This window comes from Dipodomys merriami, unplaced genomic scaffold, assembly GCF_024711535.1.
Source record: "Dipodomys merriami isolate MVZ:Mamm:240054 unplaced genomic scaffold, mDipMer1.0.p SCAF_45, whole genome shotgun sequence".
Classification (NCBI taxonomy): domain Eukaryota; kingdom Metazoa; phylum Chordata; class Mammalia; order Rodentia; family Heteromyidae; genus Dipodomys; species Dipodomys merriami.
The window spans coordinates 8,746,616-8,767,809 of NW_027206013.1; the positions used below are offsets into that span (position 1 = coordinate 8,746,616).

A 21,194-nucleotide genomic window follows, 5' to 3' on the forward strand; every position below is an offset into this window, starting at 1 on the left:
GGGGGACAGGGCCCTGGTGGGATTTGAACCCAGGGCTCTGAATTCAGGCCCTGGGCTGTCCCATACTGCTGAGTGTGTGTGTGGTGTGTGTTCCGGGTGACAGGGCAGAGGCCGCCTTGCCGGTTCTCTGGGCCTCTTTCTGTCCCCCTGCCTCTGAAGCCAGGGTAGAGGAGTTCCCAGGACCGAGGGTTGACTGTGAGGCCGGGGCCGGGGGGGGGGTCTCCTTGGAGGGGGTCCTGCTGGGTTGGGGGAGCTGACCACAGGTCCCCTGCAGCCCTGCAGCAGGCTTTGGGGCACAGGTCTGAGCACTCTATGAACCAAGTTTTGTGCTAGACACAGGGGCTCACGCCTGTAATCCCAGCTACTCAGGAGCCTGAGGTCTGAGGATCGCAGTTCAAAGCCAGCCCGGGCAGGAAAGTCTATGAGACTCTTATCTCCCATGAACCACCAGAAAACCAGAAGTGGCGCTGTGGCTCAAGTGGCAGAGCGCTCGGCTTGAGCTGAGGAGCTGAGGGACAGCACCCAGGCCCAGAGTTCAAGCCCCATGACTTGCCCTGAGGACAAGGCTGTCAGTCTCCTGAGCCCCCAGCGTGCCCCGGTGCCAGCATCATCATCTCCCAGAGGAGAAAGCCCCGGAGACTTGGGGCAGCCATGACTGGTGCCCAAGGCCTCCCCACCAGGCAGGGCTGGGCCGCAGGCGCCCCCGGCCCCAGGCCCTTCTCCAGGCCCAGGGACACCCGGGTGAGGACAGAGCCCCGCGGCTGTCCGACCGGCCTCTGCTCTGCTGATGGACGGCTGCCTCCAGGCTGGTGTCTCCTTCCCCACTGCTCCGGGGTCCAAATAAAGGAACCCCCAAAATACACCCGCCTCCGTGCGGAGCCTGCAAGGTGAACCTCGGGGCCCACACGGCTTACATAAGCCGGGAGTTAAAAATAACCCAGGAAACCCTCCTCAACCCACGCCTGCCTCGGGCAGGCAGGAAGCGGGGAGCCCCGGGACCCACCCACGGATGGACTGACGGACACGAAGGACGGACGCAGAGCTGGGGCTCCAGCCCCCGCCCCAGCTCCCCGAGCGTGGCTGCTGCGAGTAGCCGGTTAGGAGCCTCCAGCTTTCCCCAGGGACGGGGGGGGGACCCCTTTTCTTATAGATTCTCAGAGAAGCCAGGTGAGGTTCCCAGCTGGTCCAGGCCCCGCTCTGAGTTGGCACAGTTGCTCTGCTCCAGGCCAGCAAGCAGGACTGTCTGCCCCGATCCCTTTAGGACTTTAAGAAGGAAAGAAAAAACAGCCAAGCATCGTGGCTCATGCCTGTAATCCCAGCTGCTGCAGAGGCAGGGCTCAGGAGGATCAGAGGTGGAGGTCAGCCCCAAGGAGGGATGGGGGACTCCCTTCCGCATCTCAACGGACAGGATGCAGCGTGACGGGGGGACACGGCGTGAGGATGTTGCTTGCCGAACTGGGGTTTGAACTTGTGGCCCCAGGCTTCTGCCGCCAAGCCGTTTCCCAGCCCTCTCTGCTGCTCCTTATTTCTCAGATAGGATCGGGCACGGATGCCTGGGCCTAGGCTGGGCTTATGGGTGCCTGCCTGCCGTCCCAGCTACCCGGGAAGCATGAACAGGAGGCTCTCAGTGTCAGGTGGGGTCAGCTGGAGATTTGCATCCCAGGCAGGGCCGGTGCTGAGTAGCCGCCCCTCCCCACGTCCTCCAGCCCCTGGGCTCAGCGAGGGGCCCTGTCACTCCTTGGGGGTGGGGGTGGGGTCCCCCAGAGGCTGCGGGGGCCTCTCTGGCCATGGACAGGCTGGGACGTGAGTGGCTTCCAAGGGCTGATTGATCTACGGGTGTGTCGGGTCCCCGCGGCTGGAAGGAATCCGGGGAAGGGATGCGTTCGGTCTTGCTCTGGTTGTCAAACGCTACAGACTTCATCTGCCTTGGTAGGGGGGGCGCACACCAAAAGCCTGCCCTGTAGTGAGCCCAAACCAGGGCTGGGGAGTCAGGCCCGTGGCTGGGCTGTGTGATCTGGGGCGAACCCCTGGCTCTCTGGGAGCCTGGGGCGGGGAAGGGGCTGCCGGCCTGTGCTGGGCCCCTGGACTCGTCCGCGGGACTGCTGGGCTGGAGTTTGGCAGGCGCTGGTGGATTCATGCGGAAGGGTTGGTCTGTAAACATCACCTGGCAGATCTGGGGTGGGGGGCCTGGTGAACCTCAATGTCTTCCTCCTCCTCCGGGGCTGGGGGTGTAGCTCACCCCCACCCCGCCCTCCATCTGTGCCCCTCCATTTTTTCTGCAGGCTGGGGCCTGGCTTCCCGGAGGGAGGCCCCCCCGTAATCCCCGGGGGAGTGGGTGAGGCAGGCCTGAACCCCAGCTTCCCCGAGGGTTCGGGGGAGGGGGCGGGGCGGGTGCTGGAGTTCAGTATCTGGGTGTGCACCCCTGTGAATGCCAACTTAGAAACTCCCGCCAGCTCCGCTTCCGATCCACCTCCCGCCTCTCCCTTCTTTTCCTTCCGTTTCCTGGGGACTTGGGTTCTAGTTCATACTCGGGTATGAGTGGTTTCCCGGCCCCTCTGTCATCAGGCAGGATGGTGGTGGTGGTGTTGATCTGGGGGGCTGAGCCGGGTGGGGCCCAGTGGACCTTCTAGGAGGAAGGCAAAACCTCCTTCTGCCCTTTGGGGGACAGCAGTTTTGGGTTGGCGCAGTGACCTCCCTGTGGAGGCCCGGGGAGCCTGGAACTCTCATTCACTTCCCGTGGGGGGGGGGGGCGGGCAAGGACTCCACCTGGCTGCCCCTTAGAAGTTCAGGCTCTGATGCGTCCCTGTTGGCTCTGTGTGTCTGCGGGCAAGTGTCTGTGCCTCTCTGAGATGCGGACTCCTCTGTAACACAATGGGGAGACACGGGTCTCCAGAAGGCCCCTGCCTCACTGCCCTCCCCTCCCACACACTAAGGTGGGAAGAGGGCATGGGGTGGGGGGGGAGGGGGAGGGGCTGGGGAACTGTGGGTTTCCCCAGCCAGCTGCTCATTGTCTCCTGTGTGACCCGAGTCAGCCTGTCTCCCTCTCTGGGCCTGTTTTCTTGGCTATGATGTAGTGGCACAGCTGTCTTTATTTCCTGGGGCTGATACGTAGTAGGGCCCCATGAGCACATAGTAGGCTCTCCGCAAGTTTGTCTAGAGCATCCTAAGAACCGGTCTGGGCAGTCCTCCCCTCCATCTTTCTGTGTATCCGGTGAACTCCTATGCATCCGTGAATGCCCCAGCGTAGACACCTTTGCAAACCTGACCTCATGTCTGGTTATTTTTCATAGGTAACGAATCCTTCCCAGCTAGGCTAAGCCCTGCTTTCCCAAAGGGGGAGGGAGGGGGAAACTGAAGCCCAGAGACGGGGGCGGGGAGCATGGGTAGAGGGGCTTCGGCAGCCATGATGCCCAACCTGCCACTAATCTACCCTTCTCTCTCCACAGCCCACGACCTCACAGCCAGCAAGGCCTCAGCCCCACAGCCCGGCAGCCACTTGCAGTGCCTGTCTGTCCACTGCACGGACGACGTGGGAGAGGCCAAGGCCCGCGCCCCCGTGCCCACCTGGCGGTCCCTGCACTCGGACATCTCCAGCCGCTTCGGGACGTTCGTGGCAGCTCTGACTTGAAGGGACAAGAACCACCGCCCCTCCCCCATCAGGCCCTCCTGTCCCCCTTCTTAGTTCCCCCCCCCTCCACCCGGCCCCAACTCCCACGACTCCTTGGAAAGGGCCTCTGTGGCGGCGTGGATGATAGTTTCTTTTCTTTTCTTCTTTTTTTAAAAAATTGGGTCTAGGTCGGAACCTGCATAGTGGCATTTGGACGGGAAAGGGTTAATTTCAAGGGGCAGGGAGGAAGATGACAACACCACCATTGTCACCACCACCACCACCACCAGACAACCCAGTCCCACCGGTCTGCAAGTGCCGCAAGTGTTAGCAAACGTGCTGAATCCATTTTCCCGCTAGAGAATTCTCTCCCGTCTCCTGTGGTTTTGTTTTCCTTCTTTCGTTCGTTTGTTTGTTTGCTTTTTTTTTTTTCTAGAATCTTGGCCTGTGTACATTTTTATTTTTTTATTTTTTTTTTTTATTTTTTTTTTTTTTGTCGGTCGTGGGGCTTGAACTCTGGGCCTGAGCGCTGTCCCTCAGCTCTTCAGCTCAAGGCGAGCACTCTACCACTTGAGCTACAGCGCCACTTCCGGTTTTCTGGTGGTTTTATTGGAGATAGGAGTCTCACGGTCTCTCCTGCCCGGGCTGGCTTTGAACCGCGATCCTCAGATCTCAGCCTCCTGAGTAGCTAGGATTACAGGTGTGAGCCACCAGCGCCCGGCCTGTGTACATTTTTAGACCACCTCTTTCTTGACGTGTTTTTAAGTTTCAGGCTCCTCCTATGTCCAAGTATTTCTTAATTCATAATGAGACAAGAGCGGCGTCTTTCTCTCTCTCTCTCTCTCTTTTAAAATTCTCTTCCTCTTTTCTCCCTCTCCTCCCTCCCCCCCTCTTTTTTTCTTATTAAAAAAAAAATGGGAATTCTGGAGAAGAAGAGTTTTCGTGGAATACCAGCGGGTGAGCGCCATGTTACTATCCCGGGATCTACATCGATACCCCAAAGCCCTCAGTCCAGGCAGGTGAGGGGTGCGAGGGAATACCCCTGCCTTCCGCCTGCTGCTGGGTTGGTGTTCTGTTTTGTTTTGTCTGTTCATGAAGAAAATAAGACCTGTTATTTCTGCTTCCATCCAGCCTGCCCTGGGCCTCCGTTCTCTTTCCTCCTGCCGGTAAACCAGCCTTGGAGAGAAGGGCCCCTCATTAGCCGGGGAGCTTTGCCCTCCTTTTGGGGGACATGAGGTGCTGGCCTGAGCTGCAGCCAAAGGGAGGGGGACAGGGGAGGAAGGTGCTTCAGCCCCGGCTCTTCGGGTGGGGGCCAGAGTCCTGATGGGGAGGGGAGAGGGGGATTGAGGGGGGTCCCCCCTTCTCCCACCTGGCGCGTCTCCCCAGGACTCTAGCTTAGACCGCCCCGAGCGCTGGGAAAGAAGGGAAGGAGGGAGCTCCATTCCCCGTCTTTCTCTTCCTGCTCTTTTGATTCGATCTCACTACGATTGAAAAGATGGAACCGGGCAGCAGGGAATGATTGGGGGTGCGCAGGGGCAGGCCCCTCCAGCTGAATGGGTCAGGCAAGGCGTGGAAGTCAGCGACTCATTTCGCTTCCATGTTTGGGGTACAGCGTGTGTCACTGAGCCAGCCCTTCCCCGGTGCCTAGACTTTTTATTTTATGTTTTAATAGCAAGTAACCTGCAGGTTTGGGGCTCACTCCACCGGGCCCATGTTGTTTATTTTAAGGAACTTCTCAGCCAAGAGATAGACACATCCAGAAAGGCCTTGTTCTCCGCCTCTCCCTCCTTTTCCCTTTGGCTGATCCTTTGGGCTGAGACCAGAGCCCCCCACCCCCAGGATGCCCGCGGGTGGGTCCCACCTCCTCAGGGGCCGAGCCCCCACAGGGGACAACAGCAGGCCACCTTGTGTTGGGCCTTGTGACAGAGAGCAGGGCACACATTTACACCCCCCCCCCCCGCCCGTCCCGAACATTACAATCCCAGCAACACTCCACCCCCTACACCCCACCCCTCAGATCCTGCAGCCTAACGGCTGTCTCCATCTACACAGAAACAAGGCCCAGCAACGTGTCTTCTTTAACTTGGGTCTTTGAAATTTCCCAGCTTGGCCATGGACTTGCGGCTTTGGTTAAACTTTGGAAGCCCCTGAAGTTGTTTTATTTTATTTTTATTTTCCAAGTGTTTCTCTGCTCCCCATGACCCCAGAATCGAACAGCTTTTAAAATAGCCTTAAGCAAAGAGGTTGTAATTTCATTAAATTTGGTTGAATGAAAAACATAAATGCAAATGAGAACCGTGTCTAACTTGCCAGACTTCCAAAACACTGGTGATCATTACTGCATTAAGTCTGGGGAGAGAAAAAAATAAAAACAAACAAAAAAAAAACAAAAAAACAAAAAAAAAACACAAAAAAAGCAACGTTATTGCACATGTAAAAATACGGAAACTTAACTCTGCTGTGTGTTAAGCAATCCTGTCATCTTTTTTGACTCTTTAAAAAAAAGAAATTCATTTCTGAAATGCTTGGTTGGAAGACTGTGACAATAGCTCAAAATTGAGTGTTATTTTTTTTCTTTTCCTTTTTTAAAAAATATGTAAAGTGCAGTCTTCTGTATTCATGCATATTGTATATACCTGTATATGTTTTCCTGAGCAGCTAAATAACAATAAATATGACGTAAATGGTGACTGGTATGTTTGTGGGTGAGGTGGGCCTTCCTTCCTTCCTTCCTTCCTTCCTTCCTTCCTTCCTTCCTTCCTTCCTTCCTTCCTTCCTTCCTCCCTCCCTCCCTCCTTTCCTTCCTTCCTTCCTTCCTTCCTGCACTGAGATTTGAACTCTGGGCCTCACGCTTGCTGGGGCCAGAAGAGTCCATAGGACTTTCAATCCTGTCACCCCTGGCCACCTGAGTCTCAAGTCTGAGAGAAGTTGGCTGGTCCCAATGGAGATTTGTTTGTTTGGTCTGAGGTGCTGTCCCTCAGCTCCTCAGCTCAAGGTGAGTGAGCGCTCTACTGCTTGTGCCACAGCGTCACTTCCAGTTTTCTAGTGGTTTATTGGAGATAAGAGTCTCACGGAAGTTTCCTGCCTGGGCTGGCTTTGAACCACGATCCTCAGCTCTCAGCCTCCTGAGTAGCTAGGATGACAGGTGTGAGCCACCGGCACCCAGCTAGATGTTTTCTAAGTGTAAAACACGCACTGGGCTTTTGAAAGTTTAGTATGGGAAACTAAAAAATATTAAGAACTAATGAAGATTAGAATTTTGCTTAATGATTACAGGCTACAACGATCACTTGGATATATTTTTAACATATATATATTTAACATTTTTTCAACATACAAGGAAAAGAATTCATTTGTATTTGTTTTCATCTTGGGATAAAAACAAACAAACGTGCTCATTCGTTCTCTCTGGCTGTTTCTCGGTTTTCTGTTATTTACAAAACGCCAGAGGTCATAACTTTTTATATAAAGAGGTTTATTTAGCTCACCAAGCTAGAGCTAAGGTTCAAAGATCCCAGCTGAAGGCCTGGCCCGGCTGCAGGGGCGTGGCTCTGGTAATGGGGTGTGGCCCGGTGGTGTGGGTGTGGCTCTGGTGTTGGGCATGGCTCTGGTGTCGGGGGCGTGGCTAGATGTTGAGCACCTGCCTAGCATGGAGAAGCCAGGGAGAAGTTCAACACCCCCCCACCCCACCCCTACCCCGGGCTGCCAAAACCAAACAATACCCAGCAGCCTCATCTGCTTGGCCTCTGGCGTGGACCTTGTGAGGAAGCTGGGCACATGGATCTCATTTTGCATCTGTACCTAAGAGTCCTGAAACCCAGTCCAGTCTAAGATCTGACACAGTCTCGCTCTCTCTTTCTCTCCTTTCTCTTCTAAATTCCGGCTCTCCTGGGGCTTGAAATCAAGGTCCTGGCACTTGCCAGGCTGGAGCTTTACCGCTGGAGCTATGCCTCTGATCCTTTTTGCTTTTGTCACTTTTGAGATGGATTTTCCCCATCCCTCCTTCCACCGCCCCCCTCCCCCAGCATGTCTGGACTGTGATCTTTCTGTTCATGCGTTACCCCACCAAGCCCAGCTGTTGATTGAGATGAAGTCCAGGCTGGGCTTGGACCTTAATCCTCCCAAATCTGTCTGTGTCTCCCCAGTAGCAGGGATTACAGGCTTGAGTCACCTAACCCTGTCTGGGCAGACTCTTGAGAAAGGCATTTACGCCATCCAGGAAGCTGATGTCTCAAGATCCTAAGCTCCTTTCAAAAGCTCAATGCTGTAACATAATGGCATCTGGTAGACCTCAGAGACCACCATTGCTTGCCCAGGGCCCAGGGCTGAGAGCTTTTCTCTGTGTAAGGACCAACATCCCTGTTCTCCGGCCCTGCGCTACACCTTACATACAGCGAGGCCAGCCAGGCTGGGCCGGCCCTGTGCTATTCCTTTCAGCGGGGAGGAGGGGAGGGGGCCAGGGCTGGACCTGGGCCAGGTGCACCTGTAGCCCTTGCCTGCTGGGACCTCCTGGGGGCCTTTTCCCCGCCCCCCCACCAGGCTCCTCCTCCAGGTGTGGCTGGGGCCCCTTCCCCTTCCTCCCCTCCCCCTCTCCTCCCAGCAGGCTGGAGTCTTATCTGTGGAACTCCTGGCCCCAGGAACACATTGCTTGCATCAAAGTCTCCGCAAGCCCTGCTGGGCACCTCAGGCCCCCTCAGGGCCCCCCCTACCCCTTTGTCTCAGGGAGGGACCCCCAGGAGCTCCCAGTTGCTTGCAGGACAAAGGGCTCATTGAGGAGTCAGGCCTGGAGGGGGAGGGGCGGGAAGGGCGCCATGATTGACAGCTGACCAAGCTGCCACGGGTGGGGGAGGGTGGGAGGGGAAACCTGCTCCCTCTCTCCCTCTGCACGGGGTGCCAGGACCTTACCTCAGTTTATCCACCTGTGATGCTGCACCGTGAGCTCCCCGACGCAGGCTATGACCTTGATGATCACATGGCGGGGCGGGGGGGGGGGTGGTGTCTTGACTGCTATTGACACTGTTGCAGGGGTGGGTGCTGCAGGCTGGACAGACCTCGGTTCGAATCCTGCCTGACCTGCTGCTCCCGGTGGGAGCTAGAAGAAGCCAGATTGCTTCTGAGGGCCTCAGTGGGACCAGAGAACCCCCTCAGATGCCTCCTGGAAGGAGCCAAGGCCAATAGCTATGGGGCGCTGGGAAGGAAGTAGCTTCCTCTCTCAGCTTTGAAGCAGGGCTCCCCCAAAGGGCTGGGGGCGTAGGGTTAGAGGCCACACCCCCACACACACCCCAAGGCTTTGGCTCCAGCTGCTGGATGTGGGGTCTGGAATCCTAGCCTGAGGGGGCTGGTGGTGGCCCTCCCACCCAGGGCCTGTGAGCCTGGACTGCGAGCAGGGAGGGACGGCTCACCCGCCACACCAGGCTTCTGACATCTCAGGGCCGGCTGGCTGCAGGGTGTGCCGAGTCCAGTTCAGAGAAAATGCCGGGATAGGTGGCTCACGCCTGTAATCCCAGCTCAGGAAGCAGCAGACGTAGGAGCTCCAGGTCATGGCCAGCACTGGTCCTGAAGGAGGGTCCTGGGTAAACCTCCGTCCGAGGCCCTGTTTCAAACCCCACTCAAGTGTGAGCGGCTGGTGTGGAAACGTGGTGTCCAGGGCAGAGCGCCCGCCTGGAATGCAAATCCCAGCGCTGAATTAAAGGAAGAAAACAATGAAAAGAGAGGCTGAGATCTCACTTTTTATGTTTTGCTTCTGCAGGTTCCCCTGCATGTGTTCGTCTTTTGTGAAGAAAGATGAAGCGTGGATGCATGCACTGCTCAGGGGCGTGTGTGCAGTGCTCAGCTCTCTCCTTCCCCCCAAAAGTACACAGAACCCCCATGTTTTCCTCTTGAGTGGAATCACCAGCCTCACAGGCACAAAAGGAGCGAGTTCTAAACAAGCCGGTGCTGTGTGGCGCTGTGTGGCGTGGTGTGATCGCTGCACTGAATGAACCCCATGGTTTTACTTCCCATCCCCAGATTCCTGGGGTGGGAGGACAGGGGGCAGGGGGAACACTGTCCACCCTGCGGGGCAGGCTCCTGCTAGGGACACGGGAGGACTCTCCAGAGGTCCTTCAGCACAACCAGCCATGGAAACTGAGTCCTGCCCACAGACAGGAAGGGGCGGGGCGGGGCGGGAATGTCTGCTGCCAAGGACAAATGATGTCACTTCCACCCGTGGAGACTGGACCTCTTAGAAGGCCGGCCCTGCTCAGAGGGGACAGAGGGGCAGCAGTCCTAGGCATGCTGGGCATGGTGGCCCGAAGGGAGGGCTCCCATGCTCGCCAGCGTTTGAGTCTCGTTTGCTTCTTGTTTTAGGAGGGGTTGGGGTTAGCACACAGGTCTCCTGCAGCCCCCTACCACCGAGCCCCAGCCCAACCCTCCAGGTCTCCATCCTCACTTCCCACGAGAGACACAGGGCTTCTTCCAGTTCCTCTGCAGGCAGGCAAGACCCTTGGGGGGGCTCCACCCCCTCCCATTTCAGTACTGGAGTTTCTAGAACTCGGGGCCTCTACCATTTGAACCACGCCCTCGGCCCTTTTGTGGGTAGTTTTGAAATACAAGTCTTGTGAACTTGGCCCCGGCTGATGTTAAACCTACTTCCACTCTGCATGTACGTCCCGAGTGGCTGGAACTACAGGCACGCGCCCCCACGCCAGCTTCGCCTCCCTCCGCAGCAGCAGAACATTCTGCAGGCAGCACGCATGTGGGGTTCAGCTGCGTGCCTGCGGCCAGCCCTGCAGACCACAGGGAGGGAGCCCGAGGGGACCCGGCATGGCGGGGAGGAAGAGAGCCCCAGGAGAAGGGTGCCGGGACCCACACGAGGGCTTGGGGTTTACCTTGTGGGGCGCAGGAGGCTCTGATAGGAGCAAGGGAGGGAGGGAGGCTAGAGGAGGAAGGAGGCGGGGAAGATTGCTCCACTCCACCAGGCTCTGGGACTGTGATCAGAAGGACCGCAGTTCAGGGGTTGGTAACGATCATGGTGGTGGTGGTGATGTTTGATGTTTGTCCCTGTCGCCGTGATTGAGAAGTGCCTAGGACATTGGCAAGCACTCCAGTGGGTGTGTCTGGGGACGTTTTCCAGACAATTAACTATGGAGGGGGTGCAGGGCAGGGGGGCGGGGGGGAGACCACCCTGAATGTGGGCAGCCCCATCCCGCAGGCCGGGCCCCCAGGGGTAACAAAAGAGAGCAGTGGAGAGAGCCGGTCAGCACCACGATCTCTCCCCCAGCCCCGCCGCACGGCCGGGCCACGCCCTCCCGGCTGCGGCCTGGATGGGCTTGGGGGCCCGAGCAACCTTGCTACCCTGAGGTGGACCCCTGCTCACCAGCGTGCTCCCAGCAACGAAACCCGGAGCGGGTAAAGGCTCAAAGGACAGCCCGGTACCAGCCAGCATTGCCCTTCATCTCCACGGGGTGCGGTGAGGACACTTGCCCACAGGACTTGGCACAGATTTCACATGAGTAAACTGAGGCCTGCCCATTGCTAAACAGCCAGGAAAAGGCAGAGTCGGGGTGAGGGAACAGACTGAGCCATAGCTCCCCAACAAGTGCCTGGCAGAAGCTGTGCCAGGACGCCTCCCCTCGGGCCCCGGCGCCCCGAGGCCGGCCCGCTCTCCTTCCCCGGCCTTGTCCTGCGCTGACCCCGCGGCTGGGCCTCCGAAGGCCCCGCTCGCCCCGCAGCCAGGGCTGTCATCCCCTTGGCACGGGCAGCGCGCTCCGGTCCCGGGAGGGAGGAGAAGCCTGTCCACAGCCCGCAGCTCTTCTGTGCCAGGGCCTGGCCCCTGTGAGCTGAGTGTGGAACTCGGTGCATATGGATCCAATCTCCCTGGGTGTGCACAGCCAACGGCGCTGCCCGGCACAGCCAAAACTGTGTGGGCAATGGCTTCCAGGACCCGGCTCCACAGCCCAGCGGCTCTAGGCTCCCGCAGCCCCTAGTGTGGCTGGGCCACAAGTACAGGCCGGGAGAGGGGCTGAGCAAGACGCACGCACAGGTACACACACACACACACACGCACGCACACACACACACGCACACACACCCACACCCAAACACACTCACACACACGCACACACACACACGCACACACACCCACACACACACTCACTCACACGCGCAAACACACACTCACACGCACACACATGCGCACACACTCACTCACACGCGCACACACACACTCACACGCGCAAACACACGCGCACACACACACGCACTCACATGCACACACTCACACGCACACATACTCACACACGCACACACGCACACACACGTGCACACACACGCACTCACACTCACATGCACACACTCACACGCACACATACACACTCACATACACACGTACACACACGCACACACTCACACTCACACTCACATACGCACACACACACTCACACACACACGCGCGCACTCACACTCACATGCACACACTCACACGCGCACACACGCGCACACACACTCACACACGCACTCACACTCACACGCACACACCCCATGAAGACGGTAGAAACCTCTAAACAGGCTGGCCGAGCTGGGACAGAGCGGTCCTTGGGGGCAGAGGGCGTCGCTGAGCGGTTTGGGGAAGGAGAGTCAGGCCAGGGGACAGGCGAGGGCAGGGGTGTAGCTGGAAAGAACGCTGGAGTCACATGGTAACCAGCACAGAGGGGGTTTGGACATGGACCACCGTGTTAACACCCGGACCTCTGGGCTTCTCACGAGAGCATCCCTGTGGACGCTCAGACCTGAGGTCTCCCTGGGGGGAGGCCCGGGGGGAGCCCTCTGAGGTACAGCCTGGCCCTGGTTCTGCTGCCGGCCCCCCACGCTTCCTGCTCCAGCCTCAGGTTCATCACCCATAGAACAGCAACCCATACAGCGTCCCTACCTACCATGGACGATCCTCAGAGCTTCCGCTGGCTGGTGTTGGCGGCAAGAATCAGAAAAGGGGGTTGGAGGTGTGGTTCAGGGGGTAGAGCACTACCAGCCAATGAGCAGAAGCAAACATCAGGTAGAGAGTTCAAGTCTCGGTCTTGGATCAAAAAAAAGGAAAGAAAAGAAAAGAAAAAGCTGGCATCCATGGCTCACGCCTGTCATCCTAGCCACTCACGAGGCTGAGATCTGAGGATCGTGGTTCAAAGCCAGCCCGGGCAGGAAAGTTCACGAGACTCCTGTCTTCCATGAACCACCAGAAAAGCTGGAAAGGGAGCTGTGGCTCAAGCGGTAGAGTGCTAGCCTTGAGCTAAAAAGCTCAGGGACTGTGCCCAGGCCCTGAGTTCAAGCCCCAGGACTGGCATTAAAAAAAAAACCCTAAACACAGACAACAGAAAGGGAGTTCACCCCTGCCAGAGGGTACAACTTAGGGGAGACTCAGCACCCGCCATCCACCAGCTCCTCCCTGGTGGGTGGGCCGTAATCTCCTAATGAGCTTGAGACCAGCAGAGAGGCTGTGACAGCAAAACACGCAGCCTGGGGTTCCAGCCTGGCGTGGCCCTGAGGGCTGCCGCTTTCCCGGCTTTTGTGTGGCCCGTGGTTCTCTCTCGCTGACAGTCCTAATCCCTGTATAAGAAAGGCTTTTCTTGTCTGGGAAGCCGGACAAGCCCCATCTTCCTTCTCTAGGTAGGCAGTATGGAGGACCAAGAGGTAGGCCAATGGCTCGGGGCTTCACAGAGGTACCTGTGTGTTTCATGACCCCAGCCCAGATCTCCAAGTGCGCCCCAACTCGGGAAGGTTTGCCTTACGTTTTATTTTTGCTTTTTATTTTTTTTTTACTTGGTGGCAAATAGGAGAGCAAGATACCACGTGTAGAACCAAGCCTTCAACTGTGCAAGTTTTGATCCTCGGTCCCGGGGCTGAGGGCTACGCAGTCCTGCCTACTCCAGAAATGCTTTCAGTCAGCTTTTCAGTCACCAGAAGGAAAGAGCTGAGACTCGACAGGGGTGCTACATGGCTCAGCTGGGGTACTCTGAGGGTGGGCGGGGTTTGATGCGTTTCCATTGTGACATTTTCTTCTTTTTTCAAAAATAAAGACATACATACATCGTTAATTTTGAACACGTCCACGCAGAGATAAAGGTTGTAGATGTTTATGGGGGGTGGGGGTGCTGCTTCTATTCATGCATACATGGTGTTGTATTTAAGTCAGGCGAAGCAAATCTACCTCCTTAACTCGTCATGTTGTGTGTGTATGCTTTCCTCCTCCCTCCCTCCGCCTCCACCAGCCACCGTGCTACCTTAAGCTCTACAAGAGCGACTTATGTATATTCCACGTGTACGATTGCTGCTCCTGGTTTATTTTTACTTAACAGGTTCTTGTCCTTGATCCTGGCTGAATAGTACTCAGCAGGCAGCATTGGCTGACCCTTACTGCCTCTTGATATCTATCAGTCCGTCTCTCTTCCAGTCTGTCTCTGGATATCTATCTTTTGCTTCTTGTCTGTCTGTCTCTCTCTTCTTTAGCTGTCTGTTTTTCTCCTCTCGCTTCCTGTCTTCTGTCTCTTTTTTCTCTTCCTGTTTGTCTGTCTCTCTCTTGCTCTCTCTCTTCCAGCCTGTCTCTCTCCCTGCCTCTGCTACCCTGCTGGTAGACAGTAGGCTTGTGGGATGGGGCCAAAACATTGGGAGCCTCCGGCCGAGCAACCTAGATCAGCAAGCAGCAAGCCCTGGACGTGAGATCGAGTCCAGCCCCTTGGAGCTGCAGGCTTAGCCCAATCCCAGGGGGCTTTGCGGGAACAAGTGATTCATTGCATCATCTACAGAGCCTTGTGGAGAGCCTGGGCTGCTCCCCCCATCTTCCCCCCCCCCCCCCGTGGCCCTCAGCACAGGATCTCAGCAGGGGATCCAGGGGACCCCTCCCTCCCCCACCGCCCCCAGTTCTCCCCGTGTTCTGGGCTTCAATTTGCAGCTATGGGAACTAAGGCCCAGAGAGATCCAGCCACTCACTGAAGGTTGCACAGCAAGGAAGGAAGAAGGAGAGGATTTGAACTCAAAGCACCGGGGGTCTGCAGCCGGTCTATCAGCCCTGCCCAGCAGGCAGCCGCTGTCTCCTAGAAAGCCGGAGCAGCTGTGCTCAGGCCTGCTGAGCCTGGGGGGCGGGGGGCGTGGATGGAGGGGGACGGAAGCTGGCAGGCTGCAGCAAATGAGCACGAAGCCGCGTGGGACCCGTGGGCTGGGGGGTGGGTGGGTGGTGACGGGTGTGGCTCCCGGAAGCCCGGTGACGCCCCTCCTCGCTCCTGAGCCTGGGGAGGGGGTGTCTCTCTCTTCCCCGGACCTCATGACAGGGGTGGCTATTTTTAAACCTGCTTTTTATAGTGGAAACACGTCCATGTCAAAGTCACCACGTAAGAGTCGCGTCAAGGCTGCCGGGGAAGCGGAGGAGGGGAGTCTGAGCGGGTGTCAGGCTACGTCACCCCACCCCGGCCCTGAGGCCCCCCCGGGAACTGGGAACTGGCCTGCGGGTGTTGATTGGGGAGCATGACCTTTGACCCTCCACTTGGCCTCCCAACCTGGGACTAGGGGGCAGCCCCCCCCCCCCCGCAGAGCACCCAGAGTTCTACCTCTCCCCTGCCTTTGGGAAGAACGGAACTCCTGTAGTCTAGCCTTCCCCCCACCCCCTCACCCCCACCATGGCCAATTCCCTCTTCAAAAGACTCTAACCTGGAGGTGGAGATAAGAAGATCAGAGTTTGAGGCCAGCCTGAGCAAAAACAACAACAACCAATGAGAACCCCATATCAACCAACACGCTGGGCCTGGCGACTCATGCCGGTAATCCCAGCCCTGCAGGAAACCTCAGGTAGGAGGATCACAGTTCCAGGCTAGGCCGGGAGGGCGTGGGTTGGTGACGGAGCACCCAGCAGGTGATGATGGTCCTCCCTCACTGGAAACCCTCCCAAGGTCTCACTGTCCTTGGCTCCTGCTGAGCCGGCCAATCGGCTCAACCCACGCGGCCCGGCCGCTGTCAGCCATGAACGAAGACCCGGAGCTGGGCTGGGGCAGAGAGGCGCAGTGTGGGAGGATACCAGCCTTGCTTCCTCCCCATGTGGTCCACAGCCCCTCTGTCCCTCTGTCCCTCCGTCCTGAGCCCCCGTCACGGTCCCAGTGGCTCTGGTGACTCCCCCCCCCCCACATTGACAATACCGTTAATTAAGCCGGGGAGGACGCAGCCTGAAAGGGGACGAAGACTTCTCACACCAGGGTCTCCAAAGAGCAGCTGTGGGCAGCGGGCGGGTTGGGCTCAGAGGAGGTGGTGACTTCCTGAGTGGGCATCGGGGGTGGGCTGGGCCCCTGCCAGCGCCTCAGCCGCGTTCCCCCATCCCTCCCTCCCCCCAGCACCCTCCTGTCCACCCAGAGAGACCATGGCGTCTCCAGAAATGATGGAGAGAGAAGGCAGCCGGAAAGCATGGACCCGGTCCATATGAACTCCCCCAAGGATCACAGTTTTTTGCGCCCATGTTCTCACCTGTATGTTAGACAGGCTGAACTTGCCTGTCCCCATGGTGATTGAAGAAGGAGGTCTGCGTGGTCAACTTGAGAATTTAAAAAAGCCTGAAATCAGAACTCCAGGGACTCATGCAGTGATCAATTAGTGATGTCTGCCATGTGTGCAGGATGGCTGCTGGGGACCTGAGTGCTATCTATGGCTCAGATCTCCAAGGTCTTCCATCAATGTGTACGTTAAAAATCACCTACTAACTTCAGCGGTCAATAATTGCTGACTAACTAGCCCCCTTTCCGGGACAATTTCCTTCTCTAGGTTACGGGGCTCACAAAGAAGCTAAGTGCAACACAAGTCATGCGGACTGTCTTCGCCAGGTATCCTGTCTACCACAGGACAAGTCACACTGCTCATGTTCCTTAAAGATGTTATTCTTTTCTTCCAATAGTTCCAATCCGTTGGTTTGTGGAATCTGCAGATGCAGAATCTGCAAAGGATGGATTATACTTTTTCCTTCTTTTCTTCCTTCCTTCCTTCCTTCCTTCCTTTCTTCTTTCCTTCTTTCCTTCTCTTTCTGTGTACCTCCCTTCCTCCCTTCCTCCTTCCCTTCCTTCCCCCCCTCTCTCTTTCTTTCATTCTTGTCTTTTCTTTTTGTTTCTTTTCTTTTCTTTTTTTCCTGGTCCTGGGGCTTGAACTCAGGGCCTGGGCTCTGTCCTTGAGCTTCTTTTGCTCAAGGCTCTAGCACTCTACCACTTTGAGCCACAGCTCCACTTGTGGTTTTCTGGTGGTTAATTGGACAAAAAGATCCCATAGACTTTCCTACCCAGACTAGTTTTGAACCACGCTCTGCAGATCTTAGCCTCCTGAGTAGCTAGCATTGACAGGTACCTGGCTGCACTTTTTCTTTTCTTTTCTTTCTTTCCTTTGAGATAATGTAGGAAGAAATTAGGGCTGAGAGAGAAGACCTCAGGAATGAGGAGAAGAAACCTTGATGTTTGTCTGTCACTCAAAAGCATGGCTAGCAAAAGCCACCCAGGGACACAGCCATGGCCACAGTTACAGACCCTGGAGCTGCCAGCCACAGAGAACTTGTGTCCCAGAAAGCTCCCCCCTTCCCCCAGCCCCAGAGGGAGGACAGGATTCTAACTCAGAGAGACAGGCTGAGTCAGGGGTCAGGCCAGGCCGAGCTATGCCGTGCTAGCAAGCATACCCAGCTCAGCAGCACACAGGGCTCAGAGCATCTTTCCCGTACAAGTTTTGCATGTGCAGAGCTGGGTGAGGCTTCTGCTCCCTCCCTGCCCACCTCCCCCTGCCAGACAGAGGGGAGGGAAGGCTCTGTGGGGCAGTGACACCTGCTCCTAGCACATCTAATGTGCAGCGTGTCCTGGGACCACACTGAATGAACACCAGGGCTCAGGGACCCTCCCACAGCTGAGGGCCGGGCATCTACACCGTCACCAGCAGCGATCAGAGTGCTGCCCTCCTCCCCTCCCCTCTGGGCCCTACCCCGCCTTCCACAAGTCACACATGGGCATGATTCTCAGACTCTGAACTGAGGGAAGGCAGAGATGAGTCGGGAGGGCGGAGACTCAGTCAGGAGGGCGGAGACTCAGTCAGGAGGGTGGAGACTCAGTCAGGAGGGCGGACACTCACTCAGGTAGGTGGAGTCTCACTCAGGAGGGTGGAGACTCAGTCAGGAGGGCGGAGTCTCACTCAGGTGGGCAGAGTCTCAATAAGGAGGGTGGAGCCTCTGGCAGGGTGAGCCAAGTAGGAAGAAGGCTCAGGGCTCTGTCTTCTCTGTGAGAGGTCACAGCAGCTGTGATCTCTGTCAGCAGGTGCCTTGGCATTAACCTTTCCAGCCTGTAGAAGGAGGACAATTATTTCTTTTTCTTTTTCTTTTTTGTGCTGGTCCTGGGGCTTGAACTTAGGGCTCTGGGCACTGTATCTGAGTTCTTCTGTTCAAGGTTAGCAGTCTTCTACCTGAGAACTCCACTTCCAGCTTTATGGCAGTGTATTGAAGATAAGAGACTTTCTCACAGACTTTCCTGCCCAGGCTGGCTTTGAACTATGATCCTCAGCTCTCAGCCTCCTGAGTAGCTGGGATTGCATGCGTGAGCCCCATCCAGCCTGGGGCCCTTGTTTCTACTGTTCCTCCCTCCCCCACCCGGCCTTCATCTTCCACACCTGGGCCACGTGCAGATCTGGGACACCTGCACCTCAACCCTTCAATGCTAGAACTCTGCTCCCCACCCCCACGCCCAGCGAACTGGCCCAGGTGCTTCTGGCCTGAGATCTCACTGCCCACCAAAGACCCACAGCTGGTGAGGCCAGGTTGGGGGGGGAGGGGAAGGGACCCCAAAGATCTCTCGGGACCCAAGCCACCTCCTCCCTGCCCCTCTGCCCCCACCTTCCAGGATACAAGCTGCCAATTAACTGACATCCCAGAGCCCATCGATCCCCTCTGTGTGCACAGGCCTCAGGATGCACAATTAACAGTTTGGGACCTGCTAATTGCATCGGTGAAGAATTCCAAACAACCTATCTCCCCAGAGGCATTGGGGCTCCCATGGGGTGGGGAAGGGCAGGATGGGGTACACACCAGCCTCACGAAGGACATCTCTAGACCTCACCCTGGCTGGGGAGGAAGGCATCACTCAACAGACTCCGAGTCCCTCAGAATCCCAACCTAGGACTTTCTTGGCTTCTGCAGCTTGAGTTGCTGTGGATTTATTATTATTGTTTGGGTAGTGCAATCAGAGCCTTGTACGGGCTAGGCAGGAGTTCTGACATCTGAACCACATGTGTGCGCGTGGGCGCACACACACACACACACACACATCCTGTTTTGCTTTCGTTCTGCAACCCAATCTCGCTGTTGCCCAGGGACCAGCCGCAGCCCTCCGTTGCCCTACCTCTGCTTCCCCAGGAGCTGGGATTACAGCAGTACCCCACCATGCCTGGCCCTGAGCTGTGAATTCCTGTTGTTCATAAGCAGTGTGTAAGATCGTACCGCAGCAGCCCCAGTGGATCAAGATGGGGCTCTGTCCTGTACTTCCCGCCTGTGTGACCGACCACATATCCCTGGAGGAGGGCTGGGAACACACAGCTGGGCCCCACGGGTTTCTGAAAGTGCGTTTCTATCCACTGCCCATGAATGCTAATGCTGCTGGTCCCTGGCCACCCTGGCACTGTGGAGAGGCTGGCGCCAGGAGTCCCCAGCAAGGCCGCGTTGGACAGCCAGCCCGGCCTCTGCTCTCCCACACTCTGCTCCCCGGGGACCCCCTTTCTTAGCCATCCCCATTTGCAGGCTCCGCTAGGGGCTTCAGCATCAAGAACGGGTGACTTTAATGTGCCCTGGTAATTCCCATGCCAGCAGGCATAATTCACTCACTAAATGATGGCCATAAATCCCTTCAAAGAGATGATGAGCCCCCCCTTGGCAGGTGCCGATGCCTTGTAGCACAGAGCAGATTCAGGCTTCCATCCTGATTAAAGTGGACAGAGATCCTGAAAGCCGGGGTGTGGGGGGGCAACTCATGGGAGCCTGCTGGCCCCAAGCACAAGGGCCTACCAGAGGCCACCCAGGTGGTACCGGCAGCAGGTGGGTGCTAGCCTGAGTAAGACACAGCAGGAATCTACATCCTCAGCCCTGGTATGAATAGCAAGAGTAGCGGGGTACATAGTGACCCTAAAAAAGATGTCTTTGGGTGTGACTATTTTGAAAGCTAGTTAGTGATTGGGAGATGGGACCATCGGGGACTAAGGGGCTCTCAATCCGAGGATACTTCAAATGTCTTTTTATTTTTATTTTTGCTAGTTCTGGGACTTGAACTTAGGGCCTGCATGCTGTCCTTGAACCTTTCGTTTGTTTGTTTGTTTGTTTCTCAACGCTAGCACTCTAGCACTTGAGCCATGCCTCCACTTTTGGCTTTTTTGGTGGTTCATTGGAGAGATAAAAGTCTCAAGGACTTTCCTGCCCTGTCCAGGCTGGCTTCCAACCTTGATCCTCAGATCTCAGTCTTCTGAGTCGTTAGGATTACAGGTGTGAGCCACGGGTGCCCAGCCAAATATTTTTAAAAGAAGAAGGAAAAAGAACATGGCAGAAGCTGGGACAAAGTAGTCACAAACCCCACAAGGCCCTGAGGCCAATGAGAAGCCAGAAGAGGCAAGAAGAGGCTCCACCCCTTTTAGTCATCCCAGCACATGATTGGGTGGGACTAGGGCTTGGGTGTGATTGGTTGGGAGCATAACTTGTACGTGATTGGCTGGGGCCAGGACTGAACATGATTGGTCAGGACCAGGGCTGTCCATACAGGTTCCAGGCAACTGCCTTCGACCACACTTGGGCTGCAATCAGGGCCAAAACACCCTAGTGGCTTTCGTGGCTGTAGTAGAGAGAGCCTCAAGCCAGATGCGGGAGCAGCCCAGGAGGGTCTGGGCTTTGCTGGGGACTCCCTGGAAATGTGGTCTCCTTATCTGTCACCGGACATTTGATACCTGTTCACCTGCTGATTCCCAAGATCTGACTGTCTGACCGTGGCCCCTTCTCTACAGGTTGTGGGGAGGACCACAGGCTGAGCGAGGGGGGGGACACCAGACACCGTGGGCAACAGTGGGGCCAGGCCTTGGTCTTGCAGCTGGGGTGAAGCAGCAGACAGCAGCGCTGAGATGCGGGGCCTGGGAGATCAGAGCTGCCCAGGTGTCAGGCTAAAAATGGGGAGAAGGAGAAACAAATGATTTGAGGGGGGCTGGAAGGGAACTGTGACACGCCCCCACTTGCACCTCCACAAATCATTCTCGAGTTCTTCCTCTGCCTCCTGGAGAATGCTCATTTTGGGGAACTTCCTGTAAAAGGTGTGTGTGTGTGTGTGTGTGTGTGTGTGTGTGTGTGTGTGTGTTGGGGGAGATCTGTTTCAGTTTCCCAAGGTGCTAAACCTGCACCTGGAGCTTCTGGTTGAGGCCACGCCCATTCCCAAGCCACACCCCCAGACCCAACTGATTGGGTGGGACTCAGGGACCTGGTGTCCAGTCACATCCTTAACATCTTTCCCCATCTGCCTATCCCAGGATGACTTCCTATAGAGACTTGAGGCTTGGAGCGGCCACCCTGGTCATCTGGAATGAAGTGACATCC

General features: G+C 56.6%; 1 protein-coding gene across 1 annotated transcript in view; it reads left to right on the forward strand.

Annotated features, from left to right (window-relative positions):
- The window catches only part of Mn1 (MN1 proto-oncogene, transcriptional regulator), a 36,581-nt gene extending 32,258 nt beyond the window's left edge, over positions 1-4,323 (forward strand). The window contains exon 2 of the mRNA XM_069994619.1: positions 3,447-4,323. Within this exon, the coding sequence (XP_069850720.1) occupies positions 3,447-3,628 (182 nt within the window). The 3' untranslated portion in view covers positions 3,629-4,323. The remainder of the gene's footprint in view (positions 1-3,446) is intronic.
- The last annotated feature ends 16,871 nt before the right edge of the window (positions 4,324-21,194 follow it).